Source organism: Cyclopterus lumpus, chromosome 22 (assembly GCF_009769545.1).
Source record: "Cyclopterus lumpus isolate fCycLum1 chromosome 22, fCycLum1.pri, whole genome shotgun sequence".
Classification (NCBI taxonomy): domain Eukaryota; kingdom Metazoa; phylum Chordata; class Actinopteri; order Perciformes; family Cyclopteridae; genus Cyclopterus; species Cyclopterus lumpus.
Window position 1 is genome coordinate 15,623,653 of NC_046987.1, and position 15,670 is coordinate 15,639,322.

Below are 15,670 nucleotides of genomic sequence, written 5' to 3' on the forward strand. Positions count from 1 at the left end.
TATGCATGTATTGCAACTTTACCTGTATCGGTCATCTGCAAAGTCATATTCTACCCGGGCCTCTCCTTTAGGCTGAGAGGAGAGCAGAGAGTCCACCTTCATTACAAGGTCGCTGGCCCTGAGAGAAATCCCGCATTCAAATTCATTGCCACTCCACAAGAATTGAAAAAAGGTAACCTCAAGATTTAACCTTGTGAAAAACTACAGCTGCGACGAGGGTAAATAAAATACCTGTCTTCCTCGATGCCAAACTGCTGGACTTTGCTTTTGATTCGCTCTCCAGATGTTTTCAGGATGATGCTCTCCAAAAGCAGGAAGTCATCCTGGTTAAACACTTCGTCTTCCTCCAGCGGACCAATAATCTGTGAATAAGAAACAAAAGAAGTGTTGACCGGAGGGCTACAGCAACAGATTTGATCCATAAATACAAACTATAATTGTTCACGATGTACCCGTATTTTTAGTGCAGATTCCTCCAAGAAGGAGAAACGAGACTGTGACTCACTCTTCCGTTGCTGATGACTGCCATTTGTCCTTTCTTTAGTTTGAGCACGTCTCGGCAGTAAGCCGCGTGAGAGAGCAGGAAGTCGAATTTGGGACCCTCGTATGCATCCTTGAATAACGGCACGTCCATACCCTGAAGCAAAACAAATAAATTTAAAAAAAACTTTAAATAATTTAAGTTGTGGAGTCTGAGAGGGGAAAGTGTTCAAACACTTCATTTGGAGAATCCTAATCCTGAATTGATAAATGAAGCCCCCCCCCCCCCAGCTCCCCTCCTCACCCCAACAGCAAACTCCCCGACGTCGACTCCCTTCTCCAGGGCCGTGGCGGTCTCTTCTTTCGTCAACTTGGTGATGAAGTTCTTGGCGTTGTTGGCAGATTGCGTCTGCATGGCGGCCAAGATGGCTCTGGTCACGCGGCTCGTCTCGGCGGACGGAGCGGCCGATGGGTTGTTGATCATTCCCAGTCTGACGTTGTTGCTGGTTTTCTGTTGTGGGGCAAGTGAGCGTTAGTGAACGATGTCGTCAGAGTAACAAAGCAGAAATTTAAATATAATTAAAACACATATTGGCACTTAAGTATTCTACTTTGAGATATTCCAGTTAAGGTTGAGTCTGCTTCTCACTTTAAAAGACCCTTCTCAACCACAGCAGCCACTTGGTATCTTTCTGAACTTCTTCATGGGCGCACGCCTGCCCCGCCTTTCAGATCCCCTCCTGCTACTCGCCACACCATCTGTCGCTTGTCGGCAATGGAGACGAGAGCTTTCAGCTTCTCCTCCCTCCTCCCCCCTCCTCCTCCTCGTCTTTGGAGCTCTCTCTCATGAGACATTCGCAATATTGGACTCTCTCCACCTTCAAATCATGTCTTAAAACACAGCTTTTCAAACTGGGATATTCGGTCTGATTTTGTCTCCAACAACTACATTGAGTTTTGCACTGGTGACAATTTGACTATTTTAATAAACAATTTTAGTATTGTATGATACTATTCTGTTTGATTTTATGACGTCTTGATACATTGCTGCTTGTTGTTAACTGTGCCTGTAAGGTATCATTATTGTTATTACCTTATTTAATGATACTATTCACCTACACTGGCAAAGCTTAACCCGTATTCTACAGTTTGCAGGTGACAGGGCTTAGAAATGTGGTTAAAATCAATACCACAAAATTAATAACAATATTATTAAGGCAAATGTATGTTACATAGTTCAATAATCAATCCTTACATTCGACAAATTCTTAACTTGTGTGTTTAATCTGTGTGGAGTGAAGTAAGGGTTTTATGAGCAGGACTTTTTTTGGCCCATCATAAAACTTCCTCGGGTCATCACATTGAGGTTGACAAAAAAATAATTAAGGACTCAGCCTTTACTAACGTTCAACTATTTTGGTTGTATCTGTTTTCTAGGTAAAAATTCAGATTAAAATGTGGGCATTCGGATAAATATATATATCAATATAGATAGATAGATATATCCACACACACAGTGAGAGAATGAGAACACACAAACAATGAATGCCTTTAATTAGACGTAAATAAACTTTGGCTGAGTCCTTCCTGGATCATGGCATGGAGACGAGCCAAGACAGAGTCCTCGTTGCCAGCATTATGTACTGAGAGCACTGCCGAAGTGTTACACACACACACACACACACACACACACACACACACACACACACACACACACACACACACACACACACACACACACACACACACACACACACACACACACACACACACACACACACACACACACACACACACACACACACACACACACACACACACACACACACACACACACACACACACACACACACACACACACACACACACACACACACACACACACACACACACACACACACACACACACACACACACACACACACACACACACACACACACACACACACACACACAGACAGACAGACAGACAGACAGACAGACAGACAAATTGTCCTGCTTTAATGACATGAGTCCGTGCTGCCTACTAACTGAGAGGTTAAAGCTTTCCCACGCTGCAGGTTTTTTAGCTAAAAATATGTTCAATATCTCGACATTAAAACTACGATATTAAACCAAGGTCCAGCCGAAAGACATAGCATAAAATGATGTTGTACCATGTGTCTGATGGCGTCATAAAGGAGCTGACGTCCTGCGGGCGTGTCAAAGTCTCCGACCACCCAGAAGGTCACAGGGCGGATGTAGCCATCGTCTGACAACCACAGAGGAAGAAACAGAGGCTGTCAGAATAAGTCAATGAGGTGTTGAGCTGAGCCATAATGTTAAGTGGGGCGCATACTGGGCTGCAAGAAAAAAAAAAAAAACTTTTAACATCTCATTCTCCATGCAGCTAGAACAAATGACAAGTGCTCTCCTAGAAATGGAAAGAAACTTAGTGAGCAGTTACATAAACACATTTTTATGGTACTTATATGTTAAACCCTAATACACAATTATCACATGCTAGATTAGTAATTTGTTTCCTCTGAGAAATGAAACAGATGGAAGAGTGGTGGCAGATTCAAACCCATTTAAACAGTGCCAGCAATGAAGTTCACAGAAAACAGAAAAAAAAAGAGCAAGTGAGGAGGAGATGGAACAATGCGGAGGAAAAGGGTGATTACCATGCCTGTTGGTGGTGGTCATCCCTGATGCAGGGACATTTAAAATCACATGAACAGAGGAGGAGGAGGAGGAGGAGGAGGGGACAGAAGGAGAATACACAAAGATAGATTTTAGACTTGAAGGTGACTAAATTACCCTCACTAGAAACAACAACACTGCACAAGCGTTCTCATTCAGAGTTAGTTTTTCATACAACCAGCTCTCTCGTGAGAACGTGTTGCACACCCTTACCTTTCTTAGTCATGTAGTTCATGCTGTTGGCCACAGCGGTGCTCTTCTCTTGGGTGTCAAGAGTCGAGAAGCGAGCGTAATCGTCGACAAAGTAATTGTCTGCATGAAGAGAAAAATGGGATGAACTGGAATTTATGGAGCAAATATGCCAAAGATTATATTTGTTGAATGTGTACGAGGGGTGTAGCGCAACGCTATTATCGTTTGTGACTCAAACAGATCTGGATTCAGATTTATAAATTGTAAATTGACTATTTGTACAGCGCCATAGATACACCAATAATTCGCAGAGCTCAACAGTATAAACATTTTAAGCATATACCTAAATAAATAAAATAATATATGAAGCCAATGCGGAAGAGTCTTAAACTTGCATCCTGTCTAATGGCCACCAGGGGGCAGCGACTCTGGTTGCAAAAAGAAGATTTATTCCCTCAGTAAACATTGTAGACATTAGTTTATGGTTTAAATCTCTAGTTTCAAGTCTTCGTCAATACAGCACGATGTTCATTTAGTAAATGATGATTTAGAGTCAAATAGACCATAAAGCGGAGCATGCTTTAGGGTGGAGCCTACTGTGATTGACAGGTCTAGAGCCGTATACGGCGTCTCTACGCCACTCCTCCGCAGTCCAAATATGGTCACTTCTGTTCACTAGTTGGAAAAAGACCAAACTCAAGGCTTCAAAACGTCAGTCGACAAACCAGAGGGTGGCGTCACAACGACATCATGCACTTCTTATATAGTCTATGCCTCAGCTTGTGAGTTTCTGGTCTACGGTCACGTCTTTAAGGTGTAAGACTTCAATCTCTGATCATTTGGTAAATATAATGGCTGAACAGCATCAGGGTACACAGGCGTACTCACTGGTATCAGACAGATCCAGGTACGTTCTGCTGGTAGACAGCACTCTGGGGTTGATGCGAGGAACAACGTTGGCCTGATTCATGATGAAGTCCACGACGTCTTGATCCGAGGCCAGCTCCCCCTGCGAGCCACATGAGCACAGAATCAGGATGTTAAAGGAATGCGGACCCAAACGTCATGCAGGAAAGTACTGCATCAACCTTTTAGGCAAAGTTAAGACAGCCATTTAAACAGAGTTAAATCCTGATGTGATAATGAAACCCTCCCTGTATACAAGTGCGTGTGCGCTCTCACTGACCAGGTAGACGGCTCTCTGGTAGAAGGACGTGGTCTCCAGGATCTTCTGCATGGTGACCGTCTCCAGTTCGTCCGGATCCAGCTGCTCACGCTGGTACGGTATGCCGTTGTACATGACCACAGGCAGCGGGCCCACCCCCGTCTGCTGATAGTACGCAACCCCTTCCTGAAAAAAAAAGAGAATTAGCAAGGTGTTAGATTCACCAACTCAAAACAAACAATGCCGGAGGACAATCTGATCCGTGCCATTAAAAGAAAAGCATTACACCCGTTCTCTCGATCTAAAAAACTTAATTTAACCACGATATGAAATGAATACAACTGAAAAAGGTAACAATGATGTCTTTGAGCCGCACAATGATCCAGCAGCGACACCCTCTCACCTTCCTGTTGCTGTCGTAGCTGGAGTCGGCTCCCAGCACGCTGCTGACTTCCACATAGGGGAACCTCTTCTCCAGCACTTTCACCACATCCCCAACACTCAACTTCCCACCGATAGCCACCCGGTTAAACATCTAGAAGGACACACGGGAAAAAATAACGAGCGGATGGAAAAGAAAAGTAGGGAGAGCAGTTATGAGTTAGACTGTAAAACGTGTTCTCATTAAGTTATAGTAGGTGTTTTAATAAGAACCAGTGTTTGTGAAAGGTCGACTCACCAAGATGACGGCTTCAAATGCGCTCTGACTGTCCACCTCGTCGCTGATGTAGTTGTAGGCTCGGACCAGCGCCACGCCTGCATCCTGCATACCGTCGATGTCATCTTCCTCCGACACCACAAACACCAGCCCGATCCTAAAACACAAAACAAATAAAGTTTCTAGAACAGACTCCTGTGCGTTTGTTGGACAGTTGAAATGCAGAGTGTGAGCCGTCCGCTTCATCAGTATTCAACCAAGCTGGCCGTCCCAAGACGCCACATGCATTGAGGTATCAAAGGTCTCCGCGTACCTGCCTGACAAAACTCCCAAATTGAAATGGATTTTAAAACAACCCGCACGACTGCAACTGCTCTGCAGCATCTTTTTTTGATATTTCTGGGGTTTTTTGCACAGCTGTAAAAGCAATTAAAAAGTGCTTTCTTGAATATCCTTTCACTGATGTAACGGACATTTTAACTGTCAAGTCTGGTCTCCTGATGGGTTTTGGTGCGTTTACAGCTCACCACATCCCTGATGACACCAACCAACCTGAGTGGGATGTTGTTTGCGTAAAACATCTCTGCAACACTCAGCAGCTCAACAGCGTTCTCCTGAGTTGGGTCCAGAATGACCACCTGCAACACACACACGTCGATATTTCTTTCACAATGATTCAGATCCATTTGCATTCTATGGGGGTTGATTATTGACGAACCAGATTGTGGAAGTTCTTGCGGATCTGCCTGATGACTCCCGGGAAGGTCGGTCGGAGCAGCTCCTGCACGTTGTAAGGCCACGAGCTATACCTGTGGTCGGTTTCCAAGTTGTTAATCCACTAAAGAGAAAAGGAAGAGGAAATGCTTGAGAGCAGCACCCTGAGCCCAACAGCAGATCAGTGTCGATGAGAAATTAAATTTAACTGCAGGTAGCTTAATAAGAAAGCTGCAATTAACATAAAAAAGCATCAGTACCAGTACAGTAAAAGTGGTCCAGAATGACTCCTCTCAGAATAATATACACGGTATTGTGCAATTGGGTTAAAACATATTAATGGATTAATGTGCGCACCACATAACTGCTGGGTAGCTTGTGACATTCCACTTTGAGACTTTTGCCACTCGGTTATAGTGGATTAGAAGTATGAAGTAGAATAAAAAGGGAAATACTAAAGTTCCTCAAAGTTGTACTTGTGTTCTGTACTACAACAAGCGTATTTAGTTACTTTCCACCGCTGGATAATCAGGAACTCACGACAATCAAGCTATTCAGACTTAAACACAAGTTATTTGAGCTAAACTAAACATCATTTTGAGGGCTTGAAATGGCACCAAATTTGTTCAGATCGGATCTGATCTGATTGTAGTGTTGCTGCACATTCAAAATATTTCCAAAACATAGCAAAAAAAGCAAAAAAGCTGTATTACAGAATCCCAGCAGCTCCAGGTTTTCCTGGACATGTGGGAACGAGAACTGATTGAACACAAGCGTGTGTGCATCTTCTTGTTGTTCCCAGCATCAGTATTTAATTAAGGGTGCTAAGGTTTTGGCTATGTGTATTGTGTACTTGTATGTGATTTCTTACACTGATGGCGGGGTTACGGATGTCCACAGCGTAGTCGGAGTCAGAGGGCTGAACGTTGAGCTTCAGGATGTCGTGGATGTAGGGCGTGTCGATGTGCAGGGAGCGCAGACCCTCCATCACCCTCGCCTCACTGCGCAGCACCTCAAACACACTGCAGGGGACAGAGTTACAGTTAGTGTGTGTTTATGGAGGACTGAATATGAGAAGGAAAGTATCGCCACTAATACTGACATCTGACAAAGCGCGCAATAATTTTATTTAAAAAAGAAAAAGAATTGAAAAACATGTACACATCTAATACAAGTACAAATGTGCTTAAAAGAAACCCAACTGCAAATCAGATAATACAAATATATAACAGACTTTTAAAGCTGAAACAATTAACTGAATTAGCTAATCGAATGACAATAATCACCAGTTTCAAACCATTTCTTTTCTAACCAAATCATAATTGGTAAAGATTATTATTGTTCATGTTTAAAACCTTATGTACAACTAATGTTTAATTATGGGATGTTGGTGCATTTGCATGCACATGTATTTAATTTAAGTATTTAATTCAAATAGGTTCTAAAATAGTGAGTTTATCAGCGTGTTACACATTAAATGCGACTGAATGTTTGATTTCATAAGTTGCAAAACGTGATGAAAAAGGGAAAGTTGGAAACAGATCAAAAAGCAATGTTACACAGCCAATTAACAGTTTGATAATATACTGTATATTAATATTTGATCATGACCGCGTGTGTACCTGAAGATGTCTTGCGTGTCCAGATCTATATGCAGCCCGTTGATGAACAGGGCCGAATCCCCAGGCTGCAGGCCCAGAGTTCCTTTGAAAAACTAGAGACAGAAACGCCAACATGACTCAACATCCAAGTCACATCAAACCCTTAAACTCCCCGATCAACTCCCGCTGAGCCGATCGCCACGCTGTGCAGCAGGTAACGTCAAAGCCAGCCATCACAAAGTCAATTACATTGTAAAACCAGAAGCAACAGTCAACACAAAGCCGTAATAAGGAACGCCTGCAGCTCCAAACAAGCACTGACAGCTCTGTTTAAAGTCAGTCTGTTTAGAGCAATCAAACCACACACTAAACAAATCTAATTATTAGAGAAAGAGTGTGTGCACGATCCAGGGAAGCTGTGCGAGTGTCTGCACATGCCGAAGGAACCAGTCAAATCTCATTACAGAAAGACAAAGACGTCAGATTATTCATACTCCAGACACTGCAATTACAAGAAGACATGATTAACACAAATATTGTGCAGCCTAGTGTGTGCGTGTGCGCGCGAGCGAGTGAGTAAGAGAGAAAGAGAGAGAGGGACGTCTGCATGCTAGAGCATGTGTCCAAACTACTTCAATCAATAATCATTTCGCGCTGCAGGACTCAGTGCGCCTGCTGAATGAATCACCGATTCAGTAATTAGGACGTTTGGTGCTCACCCCCACCGCCAGCCCAAACCCCTGTCTGCACACCAAGATAATGCGAGCACAGCTTGAGGAGCGAGGGGGGGGGGTGAGGAGGCAGGAGGCAGGAGGCAGGGAAGGAGGAGTGATAGAATATTTGACAAGAAAATGAGTGATTGCTTATTCCATTAGCAGGGCAAAGCCAAACAGTGTCAGAAACTGAATGCTTTTCAAGTCGGATGTTGTTTACAATTTATCACATAATAAAAAAGTGAGAGGAACAAAAAGGAAAGCAAGAAGGGCAGTTCTCATTTTGAGATATTTCCCTAAAGGCGGCTATGGAGGCGGAGGGCGTGTGATTGAGGCTGCACGCAATAACGCTATCTAGTGTTTTTCTTTATTTTCCCTCCTTTATTGGACTAGATTGGGAAACAGCTAAACCTAAATTATCCGTGACCACCGGACAACACAATCAGCAGGAGGGGGAAAGCACCAGCATGTCGGGTAAAGACAAGACAGAGGAATGAAAGAGGATGATGATGTCAAGTCACCCTCCAGGTTTCCATTGAAATGGAGCAACAATTGTAAACACTTACATTTACAGAAAAGCAGCAAAAGAAAAATGCCACTATTGTCATTGTCAACAAATTGCACGGAAAAGGCCAAAAGCAACAATGTATTGATCCTATTAACAAGTGTCGTCTGTGTCGCAAAAAGATGCATCGTATCGAGGAATGATCAACAAACGTGTACCTTTTGGTTATCGCCAATCTCTTTGCGGATCTCGGAGCTGACCACGGTTTTAGTGATGGATCTGCGAGGGGGAAAAGGGCACGCTGATCTATAAGACTGCAGACGCGTCAATATCTGTGCAAACCCAAACTTCTCACTGTAGCTACTGTGGGAGTGTTTCTTCTTTACCTGGCTTTGGTGGGGAAGTTCTGACTGAGGTCTTTCATAACGGCGAGGGCATCAACAGCCGGAGCGGCAAGAATGCGAGCTGCTGTCTGGAAACTCAGATCTATGAAAGAGAAGGTGGGTGGCCGTGTAGGCAGGCAAGGAGGACAAAAAAAAAAGGAAAGAAAAGAGAATGAGAGGAATGGACAATAGCAGAGAGGAGATGGGGAAACTCACAAGAGGGTACAGAGACAGAAGCACAGAATACAGATAAAAGCAGTATGAGCAGTCTGTACTCTGAATAAACTCAGAGTGTACGCTCAGGTTTCTGGAGCATTAAGTTTAATACACTTCAACCTGAATGTCCTCGTGGCGGAACAGCAGAAACATCTGACAAGCCATTCGGGCACATTGTCTGTTCCCCATGAATGTGTGTAGAAAACATCATGGCAAGCCATCTAACCGTCTATCGACCAATGGACGTCGTTGCCGTCCCTGGAGCCACGCTGCTGGCATTGTCAAAAAAGTCATCAGTTAAGCCAATTAACATATTAATTGGCAGATAATTCCATGTTAACATGCTTGTCTTTGTGTCCGAGGCATTAATTACTGCCTCAACCAGCTCAAAGGATTTAAGGAAGGATTAAGAATATAGACGAGGATATCTCAACGCCTGTGCACGTTTAGAAGTGCAGAGAAGGTAACGTGGAAGAGCATATAGAGGTTTTGCTTGCAAGCGGATGAAGAGAGTCGTGAGGACTATTTCAATGCAGCGAGCATCGCCGAAGGGGCGTTGTGTGATTATTTGCCCCTTGAGGTCTCCCTCTCTTGGTAAACAGGCTGAGCTAATGAGCCCCGGTGGGGCGGAAGATAAAGACAGAAGCCCACATGGCATGTTCGAAAGACTCTCATCCTGAATTCACCAGTCAACGCGGACTCATGCCTACACTCTGCCATAAACCAGGAATAGTGTGTGTGTGTGTGTGTGTGTGTGTGTGTGTGTGTGTGTGTGTGTGTGTGGGGGGGGGGGATGTGTTTGAAATATGTATAAGATTCACACCTGTGAAAGTGTGGTTGAATACATAATCCAATAGATGATGACACCCTTATCAATAATGCTTTTGTGCTGCAGCAGATAATGTCCCCATGTCTTCAAGATGTTATGGCTCTAATGTATCAAGAGGATGCTGATTGATCGCAGCTATTGATCACAGGACGAGCGTGTTTGATTCACTGATGGTATGAGCTCACTGTTGAAGCTGCAGAAGTCGATATTAACTTCTGTTTGTTCATTTATGATCAGTGCACAAGAAGAACTCAAACTAATGAAAACAAGCGACAGCACAGCGACAACTGGGATGCAAATTCGCTCAACGTAATTAGTTATTAACTTCTTGAAAACTTTTTTCATACAAGAAATCAAAAGTGGAGGGAGCCAAACAATTTAGAGTTTCATTCATGCATTTAAACACTTTTAACACTTTGAAGAACTCAGATCGTTTACTTTGAGGGAGGCAATCAAACGATATAAAGAAGAAATAACACATTCTTTCTCTTAAAAATGAAAATTGATTTCATAATCAATAAAACGCACCCGAGCACAACTCAATATACTCTGGGTTCCTGCCTTTAATATCATACTCAAGTAACATCTGTATCATATTACATATTCGATTATTAAGTAGCGATAATGTAAGAATAGTTTGTTACGGTGGTCAAAAAAAGAAAAAAGAAAATGCAGTTTCACACATTGGTTTCAATTTCTAACGGCCATAATACTGATATTTCCCACATGGACTGTTTTGTATTTACATTTCCAATAATGTTACAGCAGGAAGTGGAATAAAAACAGAAACTTTGCTGCAGAATATGATTTGGAGAAGAGACCCACCTTGCATTTGCCAGACTTTAAGAGGTGCCATGTCATTGGTGCTTTCGACCAAATGTTTTCTCAACTCCTTCAACTGCTCTTTAAGCTCCGGGTAAAGTGTCCTGGGCAGAGAACAAACAAGACAAAGCGGACCGAGAGAGTCATTAATTGCCTCTGCTAATTGCCCTGATTGCTCAGTTAGAGTTGTCAGATTTACATATTGATTTGTTTATTTTTAGGTTAGTTTATCAGACATGAAGGGTTTTACGTTTCAGCACATTTGGAGAAAGAAATTGTGGCGGAAAAGAAGAAGAAAAAGGCTGGTGTGAGCGTGGTGCTCTTCCTGGAGCTAAGCCAAGCGTATTTATCATGGGCCCACGCAGAGCCACTCACTTCAGTTTGCCAAAAAGGAATCCCTGGACCTCGTCCACTGGATCATTCTCTCCGATCACTGTAGCGTTCACCTCCGCCCCTGAAACCACAATCGATGAACTTGTTATTCACACGAGGACTCCTCCGGGATTACACCATCACGGTCCTGTGTGTATCGATAGTGTGTGTGTGTGTGTGTGTGTGTGTGTGTGTGCACCTTGGACTTGTGTGTCGTCCTTTGCCTTGTACTCCTGGTTTTTGATGGCCAGCTCCACTCCGTACCCCGACAGATAGACTTTCTTTACACTTGGATTCTAGAGGGAAAGGAGGAGGCATTGTAAAAAAAAAAATGATGAGGGAGAAGTCGTTCGTTTCTATATATCACAGGTGTGTCCGATTCCTTGGGGTGCCTTGAAACAGCATTTGTTTTATTCAGCGACAGATAAATGCAAGCGATAATTAAATTAAAAAAGGCACCGACGGTCGTATTCAATTGCAGCAACACCCGTAGTGAATGTATTTGAAACGTGTTTTTAATCTATATATGCCCAAGTGGCTTCTGCTGTTGTAAACGGGGCTGTTAACATCTTTGTATACACCTTCTCTGTTGTAAAGAAAACTGCATCTCACTTGCGTCACAGACCAATGTGCTCGCACACTACTTTGACAGCGTTCAAGTGCAGACAACCAGCTGTTGCTTGCTAAGTGCTGAAGACATTAACTGTAACCCTGATTGGCCCTGAAGCTTGAAGTAAAAGGAAAAAGTGTAAAGCATTACAACCTCTCTGGTGCACCGGACTCCGTGCCTAACAGACAGATGGTAAGAATAATTTTGCATAATTACAGGGGGAAAGCAGACTTATTGGGTCCTATTTGCATGTGAGGGAAGAACTACTGATTCAACTTCAACTTGACATTTCATCTCAGGTGAAAAAGAGGAGCCCAATTAAAGACAAATTCCGTATGTGTGGTTGTGGGCGCTGTGCAGTACTTCAGCAGAAGTGGATGATGATAAGGAGAGTATACATCCAATTCCTCTGACTTGACCCTGACTTTGGGATTTAACCTGACAACCTCTCTGGTCACAAGGACAACACTAACAAAAGTCAGATTGAAGCCAACAATATCATTTGGTAAGTAATCTACATGCAGTCGTAGTCAGATATCACTGAGACTATGTGCAAATGAGGAAACAGCTCAAACATATTCAGATTTAATGTGTATTCAGACAAGCATCACATCTAACGTGTGTGAAGATATATTTGTACCTTTCATGCTCAAAATGTTTTGATTTTAACCTACTCCTCTTTATTAGATGCTGTTAACTGTATCTAGTGTAACGTTCTAATCTTACACTGCACCAAAGCAAGGTTGGTCCTTTCATACTTATTCTTCTTCAACCAAAACACAATGCAATGCTGCTTGCACACACAGACTGTGCACATTTCTAGCGTTTTAGTTTAGCAAATTCTGGCTTGTGTAGAAAGTGACTGCGGCGTCATAACTGACATCATACACAGCGGCGACAGAACTGATTTGTTGTTGGTGACTGAAACGACACACCTGGGAGACGCTATGTGGAAATGTTGAGTTTTGTTGAATTTGGGGGTCTGCCATTCACATTTCTACCCATCAAAGAAAACCAGAATCAAGAGAAGAGGGAGCTGCTCAAAGCCAAGCCAAACGAATAGCTGCTATTACCACCAGCCTCATGGCTATAATAGACCTTGCATCCAGAAGAGACATTGTGTGTGTGTGTGTATGTGTATGTGTATATATATATATATATATATATATATATATATATATATATATATATATATATATATATATATATATATATATATGTGTACTATGCATGTAATATGCATACTGCCTACTTTTTGCTGCAGTTGTGTGTCATTGTGTGCTGTATTACTGCATTCGCCATTTAAAGTTAATCTTGCCATAAGAGTGTGAGAAACACCTACAGCTAGGTAATGGCGGAGCACATAAGTCGCCAGGCCTTCGTTGACTTTGGAGGATATGACTTGATGAAGCCTGTGGAAATCCGGTTTCCCTAACTCTGCGTACAGGATGACAACAGGAGCTTCGGGATTTGATCCTGGGTATTTGTGATCGCCTTTGAAAAGGAATGGCTTTGGCCTGAAAGAGAGACAGTGAAGTCCGTTAGAAGTTATTATTTCACTGGTTCATCACGCTCGTGTCTGAATTGAATGCGTCTGTCATTACCTCGAAAGTGCGGTTTTCAGCAATGCTGCTAAACTTTCTTCGTCACACGTCTTTTCTCCATGGACGCTGACAAATGCTGAGCAGCCGACGGGAGGAGGCTCATTGGACGCAATCTAAAAAAGAAAAGTAAAAAGGACAGCAGGATCTTTCATTCACATTTACTCTTCACATGCATGTGCAGGCCTTCAAACACAAAATCAAAGCATTCTCCTGGTACCTGTTGGAAGGAGTGTACTGTTGAAGAGTAGGCTCTCAGGGAGAGGGCGAACTTGAGCATGTTCACCTGGACGGAGCTGAGCAAGACCCCAGCTTTCTTAACAATCAGGTCATAGTAGGCCTGGTCTGTGTCTGCATGACGACAATAACCATAAACAGAAGTAATGAGTCAGTATTGTGTTCCGTCTGTTTAATTCTCACTCTGATTTAATTGTTTTCGAATTCTTTAAATCTGTAGGTGTTATGGTTGAATTGTATTTACACAGACAGAGACACAAATGAGCAGAATAAACAGTTTGCAGCTGTTCTCTCATGTTACTGCTCCCATAAGTGTTTGGACAAAACACTGACACTGCAATTGCTTCCAGGAGACTTTCATACACATCATTAATTCAGTCGCTCAGAGACTAAAAGTGAAACCTGGTCAAAAGCTTTACTTTACCATCATACTCTCCTTCTATGTTCTGATTGGCCTCCACAAAGTCCCAAAACATCTCCTGGCTCTCCTCTGCCAGAAACTCACTGAGGAGGGGGAAGGTGGCAATTTAATAAGCTGTTCATGCAAGTATGACACACTTTGTGCATACTTACTGTCTGTATATTGTTAATAGCTACATCTGGATGAATAATAAAAAGACAGTCAAGAGCACATAGTACTACACTTGAGGCCTCCAAGTACTCAGCATCTTGCTCAAGCATGCATCAGTGAGAAAGAAGTTTAAACTCTCTGGGAGGACAGCCTCAGTAATGACCCCACATGCCCTCAGGACATCGATTTATTTATTATCTGCTTCCGAAATGTAACGCAAGATGCAAGGCGGCCAAATGGCTGCTACTGCTGAGCAGAGTAGTTTCGTACCTGGCCTCCAGCAGCAGAGGGGTATCTGTCCATTTCGTTGTGAGGGTGGTGGTGACAGCCTTGGAGTCTGCATCCCCAGATACTGCAGACAGCAGCGACAGCAGCAGGACCCAGAGAAGCCACATCCTCAAGCCTACGCCTGAGAGAAGAGTGGATGGAGTGGTGGCAAATGAGTTGGACAGTCATTGGACGGACAGGAGAAAATAATTTGTGTTACAGAGCCAGGGAGGAAAGCGTAGTCCTTTTTATATAATGGCACAACAAAGCATCTTGTGTGACACATGGACATCTGCAACATGTGTGACTGACTGCACCCAAAGCAAACCGGGGGAGCACAGGGATGCAGTGAATCAGTCCACATGTGAAACGCTTTTGTACCGTTACGGGAACTCAAATTCCTGACCACATTGTTGGATCAACTATTCATCTTTGATGTGTGGATACCTGGGCAATAATTCATTGTAACCAGTTATTCACTTTGAGAATTGTATCATGTTATCATTCTAATTTCTGTAGTCCAAATAAAATATTTCATCCTTCCATCCATCCATTTTCAATACCGCTTATCCTCATTAGGGTCGCGGGGGCGCTGGAGCCTATCCCAGCTGACATAGGGCGAAGGCAGGAGACACCCTGGACAGGCCGCCAGTCCATCGAGGGCACATGTAGGGACATACAACCATTCACTCTCACATTCACACCTATGGGCAATTTAGAGATCAATTAACCTGCAGCATGTCTTTGGACTGTGGGAGGAAGCCGGAGAGCTCCAACCGGGAACTGAACCCGCGGCCCTCTTGCTGTGAGGCGACAGTGCTAGCCACTACACCACCGTGCAGCCCAAAAAATATTTCAGTCATTTACAAAATGCTACTCATTTTATTGCGGTATACGACAAAGCATATTCTGCTTTATGGTCTATTTTATGCCAACTGGGACCACAATTTACTAAATAAACGTCATGCTGTATTGAAGAAGACTGAAAACGAACAATTGAGACCATAAAGGGAGCCAACATCTGTTCATCAGTGGTCACTGGATATGCTTTT

The 15,670-nt window shown here is 43.2% G+C and overlaps 1 protein-coding gene across 1 annotated transcript in view; it reads right to left on the reverse strand.

Annotated features, from left to right (window-relative positions):
* uggt1 (UDP-glucose glycoprotein glucosyltransferase 1) overlaps nucleotides 1-15,670 on the reverse strand; it is a 31,483-nt gene that overhangs the window by 14,694 nt on the left and 1,119 nt on the right. Inside the window, exons 2-25 of the mRNA XM_034525139.1 lie at nucleotides 14,622-14,760; nucleotides 14,205-14,284; nucleotides 13,764-13,894; nucleotides 13,547-13,659; nucleotides 13,285-13,459; nucleotides 11,532-11,628; nucleotides 11,336-11,414; nucleotides 10,964-11,064; nucleotides 9,097-9,196; nucleotides 8,929-8,989; nucleotides 7,514-7,605; nucleotides 6,763-6,913; nucleotides 5,896-6,015; nucleotides 5,730-5,815; nucleotides 5,199-5,334; nucleotides 4,923-5,054; nucleotides 4,541-4,705; nucleotides 4,243-4,363; nucleotides 3,376-3,474; nucleotides 2,637-2,731; nucleotides 785-991; nucleotides 506-637; nucleotides 232-362; nucleotides 23-118 (exon numbers count right to left, since the gene is read on the reverse strand). Of these exons, the coding sequence (XP_034381030.1) occupies nucleotides 23-118; nucleotides 232-362; nucleotides 506-637; nucleotides 785-991; nucleotides 2,637-2,731; nucleotides 3,376-3,474; nucleotides 4,243-4,363; nucleotides 4,541-4,705; nucleotides 4,923-5,054; nucleotides 5,199-5,334; nucleotides 5,730-5,815; nucleotides 5,896-6,015; nucleotides 6,763-6,913; nucleotides 7,514-7,605; nucleotides 8,929-8,989; nucleotides 9,097-9,196; nucleotides 10,964-11,064; nucleotides 11,336-11,414; nucleotides 11,532-11,628; nucleotides 13,285-13,459; nucleotides 13,547-13,659; nucleotides 13,764-13,894; nucleotides 14,205-14,284; nucleotides 14,622-14,760 (2,839 nt within the window). The remainder of the gene's footprint in view (nucleotides 1-22; nucleotides 119-231; nucleotides 363-505; nucleotides 638-784; nucleotides 992-2,636; nucleotides 2,732-3,375; nucleotides 3,475-4,242; nucleotides 4,364-4,540; nucleotides 4,706-4,922; nucleotides 5,055-5,198; nucleotides 5,335-5,729; nucleotides 5,816-5,895; nucleotides 6,016-6,762; nucleotides 6,914-7,513; nucleotides 7,606-8,928; nucleotides 8,990-9,096; nucleotides 9,197-10,963; nucleotides 11,065-11,335; nucleotides 11,415-11,531; nucleotides 11,629-13,284; nucleotides 13,460-13,546; nucleotides 13,660-13,763; nucleotides 13,895-14,204; nucleotides 14,285-14,621; nucleotides 14,761-15,670) is intronic.